The sequence below is a fragment of the Motacilla alba genome, chromosome 1A (assembly GCF_015832195.1).
Source record: "Motacilla alba alba isolate MOTALB_02 chromosome 1A, Motacilla_alba_V1.0_pri, whole genome shotgun sequence".
Lineage (NCBI taxonomy): Eukaryota > Metazoa > Chordata > Aves > Passeriformes > Motacillidae > Motacilla > Motacilla alba.
This window is the reverse complement of record NC_052031.1, coordinates 48,590,608-48,604,697: the sequence shown is the minus strand read 5'-3', so window position 1 is coordinate 48,604,697 and position 14,090 is coordinate 48,590,608. Positions and strand designations below refer to the sequence as shown.

Here is a 14,090-nt window from a genome sequence, read left to right as displayed (position 1 = left end):
GATATTTCCAAATTTATGTAAAACTTTTTTAAGTCTAAGTAGAAACAGTGAGCCCCTTCTCTGGTCCATAAAATGTTGTTGTCATTGTGTAATGCCACGGGTTTAATTAGGTCATTCCTTTGGGCCAGCAAGTAAGTTCTTACCCTTGTTTATAAGGAGAAAGTTGTGTGTTTTGTCTGTACTGGCTAACTCTGTAACAAATGTAGATGGCCACTAAAGAGATCTTGAGTAGCTATAAATGTGAGAAACTGAAGAGTTAGGAAAGAAAGAGGAAAATATACTTGGACAGCACAACAGAACACAGAACAATTGCAGTAGCAAGAAAGGTGGAAATTAAATTACCCTGATTACTGAAGTAGAAAGGCCAGTGAAGTAACCATCACTCTATTGTGAAGGTACCTAGTGTAAGTTGGTGAAGTTATTTGTGGAGAAATTGTTAGGGACTATGTTTAAAGCAGTTGATGAGAAAAGATAGAGAAGGTGAAGTGCAGGTAAGCAGTACTATCTCCAGTACCTCAGTGAGGTGGTGTGTTCTTTATTACTTCAAAAGCATACATTAGGCCTCTTTCTGCTTTTTTTATTGTCTATTTTCTATCTGTGAGTCTGTACATTTGCTGCATAGAGCTCAAGCCTCAGCTTTACTTAATGCTATTTTCTGTGCTAATGGGCAACATCAGGTTCTCATTTTGGGAGAACAGTCTTGGTCTTGCAGTGTCATGTCTCCATCCTCAGGCAGAAGGAATGACAGCTGGCTACAGCTCCCAGGGCTTGGGGAGGGTTCTGCAGAGCTGTTCCTCAGTGGGGCAAGGATGGTTATTTTTCTCTAACTGGTTATTCTTCCTACTAGAGTTGTCTTCAAAAACTAATAGAGAAGAACTGAGAATAGAGAAGTGATCTTAGGTGTTACATTTGCTGCAGCTGCTACTAATTGGCTGTCATCTATCTTAATAGTACTCTTGATTGTGGACCCAATACCTCAGGTTGGCAGTGCCTGTTTATTCCCAGATAAAATTCTAAAACTTTTTTCAAACCGATTCTCAAAAACCAGAAGATTTACAATAGAAAAGTGAATTCTTTCTTTAAGTAAATCTGTTTTTAAAATGTTGCTAGGAAAAATATTGCTGCTCTGTCTCAAGATTTCACTACTGAAACACCTAGACTCAGTCTTTCTTCCATTAGTTAATTGGGAGATAGTAGTTGCAGGTTGTGTCAGGCCTTGTTTTTTAGGTAGGCTGTAAAATGTGCACCTTTTACTCGTAAGTGCTCCATATACAGCGCTGGATTTTAGAAAATTAGTGAAAAGATGGAAATGTGAGGTCCGGGAACAGCTGCCAGCCTCGGTGGTGGCGCCACCTGGTGTCAGAGCGGAGAGCGCGCGCGAGTCCATTGTCAGCGCCCACATGTCCCGGTTTTGTCTGACCGCGGCAGGTATACTACTGGACACATCTGGGCGTGCCCGCCCAGCGAAGGAGATGACTACATCTTCCACTGCCATCCTCCTGACCAAAAGATACCCAAACCCAAGCGACTGCAAGAGTGGTACAAAAAGATGCTGGACAAGTCTGTGTCGGAGCGCATCGTCCACGATTACAAGGTGTGTTAAGTGTGCTCTTGAGGGAGATTGGTCAATCTTGTCTTGATTTTTTCCTTGCCCTACGCACTGTGCTTGATTCTTGGTGTTTACTGCATTAGATTTAAGTGAATTGAGCACCATAAGTTTAGAGTTAAAGCATACTGTCTTCAAAACATGTAGCTTCTGAAATCGTTCTAGCAAAAGACTTGAAATGGTTCCTTAGAACAAGCTAAATTCTTGAGGAATACTGTAAAAGAGCAAAAGAACATATATGAGTCTTAAAATCTTCTTGTGTGAGATCAAATTGCAGGGTTAGGATGCTCATGCAGTTAGAAGTATGTAAAATCTTTGGAATTATAAGGATTTAAATGAACATTGAGGTTATGGTGATTACATTGTCCCAGTTGGTAAGAATGCATATTGAAGTCTAGCACACAGTAATGATTTCTTTCTTCTGAGTGGGAATATTTGAAATGTATCTGACAAACTGTAAGGGATACAGCTACATTTAAATTTGCACTTAGAATGTGTTCTCATAAAATGAATTATAATATTAAGCTTTTATTTGTTTAGTCTGCTGATGCCTTTTCACTCATTGAGAACGTTGCCTTTCATTATGTGACTTGTAATAGTGATAACCAAAAGTGGGCTTGCTCTCTTTTAGGATATATTTAAGCAGGCAACAGAAGACCGTCTAACAAGTGCAAAGGAGCTCCCTTACTTTGAAGGGGACTTCTGGCCTAATGTTCTGGAGGAGAGCATTAAGGAACTAGAGCAAGAGGAAGAAGAACGGAAGAGAGAGGAAAACACTAGTAATGAAAGCACAGATGTAAGGATACTTCTGCTTTTCATGATCTAATGTAAAAGTTCTGATTAGATAAGGCTAATTATTAAAAACAGAGGGGCGCAAGGCACTTTGGTTAACTGAGGTTTTCATTTTTCACTCTTCACTCTAAAATAAATTTCAATTTTACAGTTATAGACTAGAGCTGGTAAAATACGACTAAGGTACATCTGGATGAATAGTGGGTGTTCACAGGGCTATAAACTATCTAATTACCAAAGGCAATTCTGTTGAAACAGCTGCTAGTTAAAAATTTTGTTGCTGAAATCCAGTTGTTATCAATGATCATGTTGCCACCTTAGCCTGATTTGGAAGTTTTTTCCTTAAGCATTAGCTTTTAAATAGTGGCTCACTCTTTCTAACTTAGCTGATATAACACAAATCTTAGCAGAATGTTCTGAGAGAGTAATGGAATGCTGTGAGTTAGTACTTGGCTCTCAATAGGTTTGTTTGGTAGCTTTAAGGCATTGAGGATCTGAAGCACAAATTACTGCTGAACTGTTGCTGGGCTACTTTAAACTAGAGAAATTTCTTGCTGGTGTCTTGTGTAATTATTTTTGAGAATGTACAACTGTGTTATCAAGTTCAACCAAAAAACCCTCAAAAATAAGAGATGTCTCATAATTCAGCAATAAGTTTGAAAGTGAACAGATATAGAATTCTTGCATCTGCCTATCCTTGGATGCTCTGAACTTTCATGGAAGAAGTGGTGAATCTAGGGTAAGGGTAGTAGTTTTGCTCATGCAGTAGTACTTGTTAGTTAACTCTTTAAATGCTGCTGCTTCGTCACCTTATCAGCGACTAGATTTTTGTGGGGGGATTAGAATTTTTTTGCTGGAAGGTCTTTGGATCAAAAAAAAGTTAGGTTTGATGTTACAATTAAAAAATGGGATACCGCTGTGCTGCTCTTTGAAATACCTTCTTTCAAGGACTTTGATTAAACAAAGTGCAGGAAATTAGGCAACATGATATCAAATTTGCATTAAGTAACATATTTTTTAGGAAGGTATTGTTTGCTTTCCACAAGGTATAGCTTCAAGTCCTCATCTCTGTAATATACCCAGAAACCACTAGTGAAGGATCATTTCACTGTCTGTGTGAGGTTGGTCAATATTTAGTTGAGACTTCACAGCAGTTTGGCCCCAAAATCCTGACATACAGCCAACTTGCAGTAAATTACTATTTAACTTTATTATTATTACAAATATTTGTAACTCTTTATTGATTCTGTGTTTCATACTTGAAGAAGGGGCAATAATAAACTGTACTGTCAAGTGATGTGATAGTCATCCAAGTTCACTGGGAATTTCCATTCTGACAAAGTTATTTTAAGCTTCGGAAAAATGCTTGTTTGGCTAACAGTTACTTTGATCATCTTATGCTGTGGGGTTTTGAGGGGCTCTCTAAGCATCCCAGCGAGCAATAAACTGTTCATTGCTAACAGAATATAGCTGAAATTAAGATGACCTGTTTGGTTTGAGTGTTGCAGGGTATGACAGATGCACTCTAGAAGCTGCACTACTAATGCATTTTGGACTCAGAACAACAGCTTCATACCAAAATCAGTTTAATGCAGTCTGTTAAAAGTAAATCTGTCAGAGCTGTAGCAAACTAAATCTAAGTGGTTTAAGTCTTCCTTACCTTTATTTAGTGTGATATCAATTGCACCTTGCTGTTATTTTTACTTGTGAATTGCATTGAGAATTCATCTACTGAACCCCTTGGTGATTGTCCAAGAGTGTGTAGCTGTAATGGACAAACAAGTTTCATTATATATTGTTTTGCTTCTACATCCTGAGCATCTAATGCTTTTGATATTTTTGGAGGTATGTTTTGCTGATCTTGATATCTTTTGGAGTAATTCTAATAGAGTTAATTTAATGTTTCTGAGGGCACTAGTACGTGTCTTCAGAGTAAATGATTGTGAAGTGTGGTTTGTCCTACAGTTATAGAATATATAAAAATAATAAAATTGTGACGTGGTGTTGCTTAGATACCTGACACAAAATGTCTTTAAAATTGCTAGGTGAGCAAGGGAGACAGCAAAAATGCCAAAAAGAAGAACAATAAGAAGACAAGTAAAAACAAGAGTAGCTTGAGTCGTGGCAATAAGAAGAAGCCTGGCATGCCCAATGTGTCCAATGACCTCTCCCAAAAGCTGTATGCCACTATGGAGAAGCACAAGGAGGTAAGAGTTGATTGAATGAGGAATGTTTTTTATTTCAGTAAAGGAGTGTACAGAGTTTTGATACTTCAAACAGAGTCATGCCCTGTAAATTATACGGGTTTGGCCAGAGAATTGAGTGGCTCACCCAGACAGACCAGTACCAGTAAGTCTGGCTGCTCTTTGCCGCAAGGGCAGTGGGAATAAATGCAGCTGTGCTCATGCAGAACTTCCTAACAGTCTAGATTGCCACAGCAGTTCTACTGTTACTGTTCAGTCCAGTGCCCCTTTCCTATTTCTTCAGAGGAAAGTGAATCTGCAGGGCACCCAGAATTCTGAGATTTCCCAGGCCTCACAAGCACCCCACCTGGCAGCCCGTCATTCGAATGTTAGCTGATCCTGGAACTGTACACTCTGTAATGAAGTTTGGTGAGCAAAACACCTTGATAAGTGCTAGCATATTAAGCCTTGTTATTTTTCAGGTCTTCTTTGTCATCCGTCTCATTGCTGGCCCTGCAGCCAACTCCCTGCCCCCCATCATTGAGCCTGACCCGCTCATTCCATGTGACCTGATGGATGGGCGTGATGCTTTCCTAACCCTTGCTAGAGACAAGCACCTGGAGTTCTCCTCACTACGAAGGGCTCAGTGGTCAACCATGTGCATGCTGGTGGAACTGCATACCCAGAGCCAAGACCGCTTTGTTTACACCTGCAACGAGTGCAAACATCATGTGGAGACCAGATGGCATTGCACTGTCTGTGAGGTATGTTTGGTAAAGTTTTCCCTGCTTCTGCCCCTGTATCTTTGTGCCCAGAGTGCTCTTTACCTGAACTGATCTCTCAAATCTCTCGTTATTAACTGATGGAAAAAGATCTCTGCAGCTCATCTGCTGGCAGTTCAGAAAGGAGGGAAAACATTTTCCTTAACAAGTGGTTCTGCTAATGTGCTGCTTGGTGTGATTTTTGCCTTGTGGAGTGCTGAAATAGAGTTGTGTTTTCTGTAGTTTATTTAAGGTGCTGCTGCCTGACAAATTGGGAACTGTAGCCATGACTTGAGCTGGAATGGTAGGATCGGCTGATTTTTCTGAAGAGCAATGTGTACATCTTCCTTCCAGAGTCAGAAGTGTAGGGCAGCAGTATTTCTGTAAAGAGGGCTCTCTTTTGGTTTGCTGGCACAGAGGTTTTGCTGTGCTGCAAGTCAGATCCCAATACCCCTGAGACTCCCTCACTACTCTGTTGTTTCTGTAGAATGCTGCAAACAGCATTTGTATCTTCAGAAGTGTTTCAAAAAGCAGTGCGTTTGAAGATCGAGTCCAGGGGTTTGGTTCAATGCCCACTGGAAGCTTGGATTATCATTGTATCTGACTTCTAACTTAGTTTTCTAGCCTGCTGGAAGTGAATGACTGACTCAGATTTGGTCCTAATTACAATTTGATACTTCCATTTCCTCTGGTTACATATATATATGTATATGTAAAAATGCACACACATGTGCTTTTACCTTCTTGGTATGTACCGGAAAGTAAATTCTAAATTTCCTATGGTTTAGTCAATCCTAAGAACTTAGGTCTTTTTCTTAAAGATCAGTTATGGAACCCAAACTTATGTGCTGTTGCTCTCACGGAACGTGTTCTGTTCTTTCAGCATTCTGTTGTTTAACTCACATCTGCAAACTGAAAATGCAGTTTTCATTCTTTTTTGAAAGCTGGTACCGCTTCTGCCACTCCTGCTCTCTTCTTTTGAAGTAGGAGCAGATGAGCAGCTATTTGTCCTCTGCTTAGTTCTTCTCCTTTCCTTTGGGAAAGGAGATTTTTCTGGGATTTTTCTGGCCCAGCTGAATAATGTGTGACTTACTAGCTCAGAGCCGACTTGTTATTCAAGGTTTATATATTTGTGTAGCTTTCAGACACCCTTACACCACGCACTTTCCCTGGCTATAATTTGGATTTATTCCTTCTCTAGTACCTCAACATGGCACAAAAGATTGAATTTTTCCCTAGAGCAATAATTTGCCTGGAACAGACTGGGAGTAATTGTTGAGGTGGCAGGACATCATTCATTCATTTATCATATGGAGTTTCAGGAACACTGATAACTCATCCGTTGTTGTCTTTTCAGGATTATGACCTGTGCATCACCTGCTATAACACTAAAAACCATGACCACAAGATGGAAAAATTAGGTCTCGGTCTTGATGATGAGAGCAACAACCAGCAGACAGCCACGACGCAGAGCCCCGGAGACTCGCGCCGCCTGAGCATCCAGCGCTGTATCCAGTCTCTGGTCCACGCCTGCCAGTGTCGCAATGCCAACTGCTCACTGCCGTCCTGTCAGAAGATGAAACGGGTTGTCCAACACACCAAAGGCTGCAAACGCAAGACCAACGGAGGGTGCCCCATCTGCAAGCAACTCATTGCTCTCTGCTGCTACCACGCAAAGCACTGCCAGGAGAACAAATGCCCCGTGCCCTTCTGCCTCAACATCAAACACAAGCTCCGTCAGCAGCAGCTCCAGCACCGCCTGCAGCAGGCGCAGATGCTCCGAAGGAGGATGGCGAGCATGCAGCGCACGGGCGTGGCGGGCCAGCAGCAAGGATTGCCCTCGCCCACGCCGGCCACGCCGACGACTCCGACGGGCCAGCAGCCCCCGACGCCGCAGACCCCGCAACCCCAGCCTCCGCCCCAGCCTGTGTCACAGCCTCAGCCCGCGCCTCCCAACAGCATGCCACCCTACACCATGCCAAGAACTCAGCCCCCCAGCGCTGTGTCCCAGGGCAAGGCAGGTGGCCAGGTGACGCCTCCAACTCCACCTCAGCCACCGCAGCCACCAGTTCAGGGTCCTCCTCCGGCAGCAGTGGAAATGGCCATGCAGATCCAGCGGGCGGCAGAGACCCAGCGCCAGATGGCACAGGTTCAGATCTTCCAAAGGCCGATTCAGCACCAGATGCCCCAGATGCCACCGATGGGAATGAACCCTCCACAGATAGGCAGAGGTCCCGGTGGCCATATAGATCAAGGTATGGGGCCAGCAGGAATTCAGCAGCAGCCACCATGGGTGCAGGGAGCCTTGCCCCAAGCTCAGCTGCAGCCAGGAATGCAGAGGCCATCCATGATGTCAGTAGCTCAGCCAGGTCAGCCGATGAATATGGCCCCTCAGCCAGGGATGGGCCAGGTACCTGGCGCCGCTCAGCCCAAACAACCTCTGCCCCAGGCGGCCTTACAAAACCTACTGCGGACTCTCAGGTCTCCCAGCTCACCCATGCAGCAGCAGCAGGTGCTTAACATCCTCCACTCCAACCCTCAGCTGCTGGCTGCTTTCATCAAGCAGCGGGCGGCCAAGTACGCGGGGTCCCAGAACCCGCAGGGCATGGCGGGGCAGCCTGGCGTCCCGCAGGGCCAGCCGGGGCTCCAGCCGCAGCAGGCCATGCAAGGGCAGCAAGGAGGGGTGCACCCCAACCCGGCCATGCAGAACATGAACCCCATGCAAGCAGGAGTGCAGAGACCCAGCATGCCCCAGCAGCAGCCGCAGCAGCAGCCGCAGCAGGCCATGGCTGGGATGAATCCTCAGGCACAGCAGATGAATATGAATCACTCGGGGATGGCTCCCCAGTTCCGAGATCTCCTGATGAGACGGCACCAGATGATGGAGCAGCAGCGCCACCAGCAGCAGCAGCAGCAGGGAGCGGGACCGACGCTGGGGCCAGGGATGGCCAACCACAACCAGTTTCAGCAGCCCCAGGGTGTCGGGTATCCCCAGCAGCAGCAGCAGCGAATGCAGCACCACATGCAGCAGATGCAGCAAGGAAACATGGGACAAATAAGCCAGCTTCCACAGGCCATGAGTGCAGAGACAGGAGCCAGTTTGCAACAGGCTTTCCAGCAAAGGCTGCTTCAGCAGCAGATGGGATCCCCAGCTCAGCCCAATCCTATGAGCCCCCAACAGCACATGCTCCCCAATCAGGCCCAGTCCCCGCACCTCCAGGGCCAGCAGCTCCCTTCATCGCTCACCAATCAAGTGCGTTCTCCACAGCCTGTACCCTCACCGCGGCCCCAGTCCCAGCCCCCTCATTCCAGCCCATCCCCTCGGATGCAGCCTCAGCCTTCTCCACACCACGTCTCCCCGCAGACCAGCTCCCCACATCCAGGACTGGTAGCTGCCCAGGCTAACCCCATGGATCAAGGGCACTTTGCCAGCCCGGACCAGAGTGCAATGCTTTCCCAGCTTGCTAGCAATGCCGGCATGGCAGGCCTCCATGGTACAAGCGCCACGGAACTGGGGCTCAGCTCCGAGAACTCAGACTTGAATTCAAACCTTTCACAGAGTACACTAGACATACACTAGACACGTTGTAGCATTTTGGGAGCAAAAAAAAATTAAAAAACAAAGAAAATTAAAAAAACTTATTTTCGCAAGACTTTTTGTACTGAAGACAAATTTTTTTGAATCTTTCTTAGCTAAAACGACGTTTTTCCCTGGAACACATCTGAACTCTGCAGCAGTAGTTTGTGGTTTTAAAAACAAACCGACAACGAACCTGAGGGACAGTAGAGTACAAAGAATATATTTTTGTTATGGCTGGAATCATAACCAGTCCTTTTTCTTGGCTTTTTTTTTTCCTCGTGTGCATTGGGGAGGTCGGGGGAGTAAGGTGGTCTTTTGGTTGCTCACCAAAGGATGCCCTGCTCATGCCTCCAATAGGTTTTATTTTTTTTTTAAATTAATGAAAATATGTAATATTGATAGTTATTATTTACTGAGGCAGATGGTAAACATTTTCCCTATTCTGGTTTTTCTTCATGTCACTGCGATAAAAACCACCACAAAAAACAGAACAACAGAAAAACACAGGAGAACCTTTCCTAAAACCGGAGGACAAAAGGGGTTAATGTTGCTTTAAAACTACATTACATATATAAATATATATATATAAAAATAAATACCAGTCTTTTCCTCTTTGGTTGGAAATATGTCAATTCTTTGAAAAATGTAAAAATATTAAATAACTCAGTTCCCTCCTGAAGTCTACTTTTGTCCTCCAAGAATTTTCTATACAAGAGTCTGAGCTTAAAAAAAAACTTCAAGTATTAAAGTAATTTGTACATGTAGAGAGAAGACAACATTTTTGGAAATACACAGGGGCAGCTGCCAAATGGATGTAGTATATATATTGTGGTTTCTGTTTTCTTGAAAGAATTTTTTTGTTATTTTTACATCTAACAAAGAAAAAAAAACATAAAAAAGAGGGTAAGAAACAATTCCAACGGGATTATTTCAACCTGAGAAAAAGTCCCTGGGGTTTCTTCTTTATGCTTGCTTTCTCTCTCCCATGCCCCCTTCCCACCCTCTTCCATTTTCTGTAAAACTTGAAAATAGAAAGCAAAAAACCCTCAAATGTTGTATATCATGCAATTAAAGTTGGTTACTTATAAATAAGAACTTTCGATCACTGTATAGACTGTTAAAATTGATTTCTTATTACCTATTGTTAAATAAACTGTGTGAGACAGACAGCCTGTTTTTAATGTTTCCCTTCTCTCCCACATGTGTTGCTTGTTCTTAAAATGGTGGGGGTAGCAGAATATGTGCTACTTCAAATGTTTGCTATCTAGACGTCGGAGAGCTATTTAATGTATATGACTGTTTTAAAATGCAAATCTCTAATAAGGGGTATGGAGTAATAATTAGTCTTCTAAATGGACTCTTTTGGTACAACTCTACATTCGCGTTGTTCCCGGCATGTATCTTACCAAAGAAATGAGGTCTGACCTCAACAGTTGTGCCAGTCAGTTGTGCCCCGCCCTGCTCACACAGCCCGGGAGCAGCTGATCTTCAAAGGACCTATTTTGCATTTTGAAATGAGAACTATTTGTTTGGATATGTGATATTAAAAGATCCTATTTCACTTGGAGTATATTGTGCGCCTTTTGGCACTGAAGTGCGAGCTTGTGAGGTAAGCTTGTGTGGATGTCCTGCAGGCAGGTGCTGCACCGGGATGGTGCGCGGGTGCCCAGTCACCCTGTGTCACATCTGGTGACCTGCCGGACGCAGAGGCATTCCGGAACACAGGTGCTGTCACCATGGAGCGCGCGGGCAGTGACCCCAGCTGGGGGCTGCCCACAGCTGCGCTCACATGGAGTTAATCCGGTCACGCCGCGTGTTGTGCTCAAGCTGGTTGTGCTGGATGTGGCTGGTTCATTGAGGGCCTCCCAAAATCCAGCCTTATGATGTGCATGGGCATACAGTGCTGGCTGCCTAGGGAGTAACTCACCACTGGGGCGTTACGCACCTGGAAGACCCAGATGGGACCAAGGATGTGACCAGAGCACGACTGTAATGCCAGCTGTGTTGGGAACAGCAGCGCATCTGCAGATCCCAGATAGATAAAACAAACAAGCTGATCTCAGGAAACTGCTGGTAGAAGATGATGGAGGGGGTAAGTGCCAAATAAAAGTAATGGTGTATTACGATGTGAATGGGTGTTGGAGATCTTCAAACGTGGGAGTAAAATGCTTGGGCTTTGGATATAAACACAATTAGGACAATGAATCTTGTATTTTAAAAGGGGTGGTGGCAAGCCTTCAACAAGAGGGTGGAAAATTTGTGACCGGCTTAAGGAAAGCAGCCCTGGGCTCTGGTATTCGGCCTTGGCTAAACCTCATACTACTCACGCTGGCACGGTGCAGATCAGCTCTGCACCCAGCTGCAGTTACCCTGGTGCATTGGGATGGACTGCTCCTGACCTAAAGGCAGTAGCGGGAATTGAAAGGTCATTACCAGAAGAAAGCTCTTTGCCAACCCTGATCCTTTGGCTGGAAGTGCAGAGCTTCTGCTGCCCTGAAAGCAAGGAGTCTTTCATTCCATTTCCTCTTCACTTTTGCTTTTCAGTGTCTGTGCTGTCCCACACCAGTGTGGCACTGAAACAAGCTCCCAGTACGATGTCGTGGTGACCAGAGCTTTGGCAGCCATACAGTGGATATCTCACCAGGCCTGCTGATGGAAAGCCAGGGCAGCCTGAGGCGTGACCTGGGTCTACCACCACCCACACTGCCGGGGCTTGTAACCACACGGCCTGAGTTACAGCCACCAGAAATAAGAACTCCAAACTCATGAGTTAAAAAAAGAAAAAATACCTCAGGCTGCCTGCTGTTATCTCAGTTTAAGCTTGTATTGAAGGATTTCAAGCCTTTTGTTCTGTCAGGTGGGCCCAGTTCTCCCCTGTCACCACGAACAGTGAGAGAGAGCCCTTAATTGTGACTTGGGAAAGGATATGTAAAGGGATTTCCACCTTGGTAAACTGCATATTATGTGTCAGGCCTTGTGGATGGTGTAACATCTTCTGCCATGAGCTGAACTCACTAGTCCAGGCTGCCCTTTCTGCTGCGGAAGGTGACCTGGCAGGACATGGTGGTGCCCCATGTCTTCCTTGAAAAGCTTGTAGAGGGATCGAGAGGCAGCACAGCTCAGCTCTCAAAAGCCAGATTTCCTGGGAGTCTGGGATGGGATAAGCACTTCAAACTGAGATTTATGTCCTAGGCAGTTAACTCTTCCCTCGTCTTGTCAGGATAGCCTTGGAACTGGCTGTAGCTGCTTTTTGGGGTTTTGTTTTGGTTTGGGGTTTTTTTATTTGTTTGTTTGAGTTTTTTTAATTTGGACAAAAATTATTTACTGTTTCATTAGTATTTATATGTACAGTTGTGTTGACATATATTGACAGATTTAATGTGGTAGTAAAATAGCAAGGAAGAACAGGCTAACTTAGCATTTGTGCCCTTAACTGGGTTGCCTGTTGGGTCTGGGGTGGGATTATTTGCTCACTGTACAAACTGCTCAATTACCGTGATAGTGGCAAGTGGCTGTAGATGTGGAAGAACGTTAGTGTAGCGTTAAGGATGATCTGACAAAGGTTTTCTGCAAGTTCCTCAGCCCACAAGAGAGATCTGGAAAACAGCAACTGCTCAAGTCTCCCACCTGTGAGTAGGCTGTTGCCTGTTCTTACATAGTGCAGGACACACCTCTCTTCATTTCACAGTTCCCTTGGTAAAATTATTCTGCCAAAGGTTAAGCAGAATAGGTTTTCTTCTATTATTCCATCTGTTTCTTTGTTGGTTTTCCAAGCTCATCTACTCTATTTTCATTTTTCAAAGACAGTACCATGAATGTATAGCCAAGGCTTACATGTCTATAAATACTTTTTCTTCAAAATGGTTGCTTTCCCAGTGCTCATGACAAAAATTAAACCCTTCAAAGTCTTCTGGTTTTTCACAGTGTCAGCTAGGAGGAGCCTTACTAAAGCCACGTGCCACTTCCCACTGCACACAAGCATTTGGAAGGCCTGTGACCAAATGGCTGCCACTTAGTGCTGGAAGTGAAAAAAGGCCCCTGGAGCACCAGGATTCTCATGAGCTCTTTGAAATAACAGAGTAGAAAGCTGAAAAAGGAGGCTCTGGATAAGCAGCAGATGAATTTATGAAGCCTGGGGACGTGGAACATGAGCTCTGCATCCCAGAGCATGGGGGAGAGGACAGTCCCAGTAGACAAGCACAAAGAGCCAGTGAGACAAGGCTCCTCAAAGATGTTGTGGTAATGAGGGACAGAGCAGATGCTGAAGTACAAGAGCTGCACACCTTGGAGCTGAGTGCCTGAGGAAGCAGCCTGGCCCCCTGTCCTGCAGCAGTAATCCCTCCCACTGCAGCTGGGGCTCCTTCTGTCATTGCACCTGACAGCAGCCCTTTGATACTGATATTTCTAAAATATTTATTGCAGATTATGTTAAAACACAGACCAAGCCCAGAACAGCACTAGGGAAGGAGATGGGAAAGTGAAGTCTAATCTAAGTGTTGGATTTAAGCTACCTGAGATTGTCAGTGATGTTCTCTCCCTAAAGAAAGGAGTTGGCTTTACAGAACTGTTATGATTATTGTTACATAACAGAGTTTTTATTATTGAAAATAATAGAAGTATTCCTCAATCAAGTTGAACTTGATTCACATTAAAATTAATTCATTTAAATGCTATTATTTATTGAAAATGCTTGTTTAGAACTGCAATGAAAAATGAAGAGCTGTGGTGTGGGGACTAAGCTTCTGTGTTAACACAGGAGTGGTTTCTACTGAAGTCTTCAAGAAGCCTTGAGCCAGCCTGTGTGTGACCCAAGGCAGCAGTGCTGCTTGTTCCACTCTGGGAAGGGAGCAGGGGATGCACACCAGCTATAGCTCTCAATGTGTTCCATGAAAGATTATTGCAGTAGAAAGACTTAATGAGCCTTTAATTTTGTATTGTGTCTTTTCTGGAAACAGCTTTGCTGTCTGCCGTGCCGTGCAATGTCTAGCAGTATGTACAAGGGAATAATAGTCATTATTATTTATTTCATTATTAACTATATTATTTTAAAGCAATTTTCTATTTTTAACATTGCTGGAGGACAGTTTGGAAAGCCAGAATGTGGAGGATCCCTGATGCTATGGAAATTTGCTGATCAAGTTTCAGACAGGCTTTGCCAGCTCCCCAAA

The 14,090-nt window shown here is 44.3% G+C and overlaps 1 protein-coding gene across 1 annotated transcript in view; it reads left to right on the top strand.

The window, feature by feature from the left end:
* Positions 1-10,091, top strand: part of EP300 (E1A binding protein p300) — a 59,850-nt gene extending 49,759 nt beyond the window's left edge. Inside the window, exons 27-31 of the mRNA XM_038155846.1 lie at positions 1,429-1,594; positions 2,238-2,402; positions 4,444-4,605; positions 5,064-5,345; positions 6,700-10,091. Coding sequence (XP_038011774.1) covers positions 1,429-1,594; positions 2,238-2,402; positions 4,444-4,605; positions 5,064-5,345; positions 6,700-8,922 — 2,998 coding nt within the window. The 3' untranslated portion in view covers positions 8,923-10,091. The remainder of the gene's footprint in view (positions 1-1,428; positions 1,595-2,237; positions 2,403-4,443; positions 4,606-5,063; positions 5,346-6,699) is intronic.
* Positions 10,092-14,090: the final 3,999 nt, after the last annotated feature.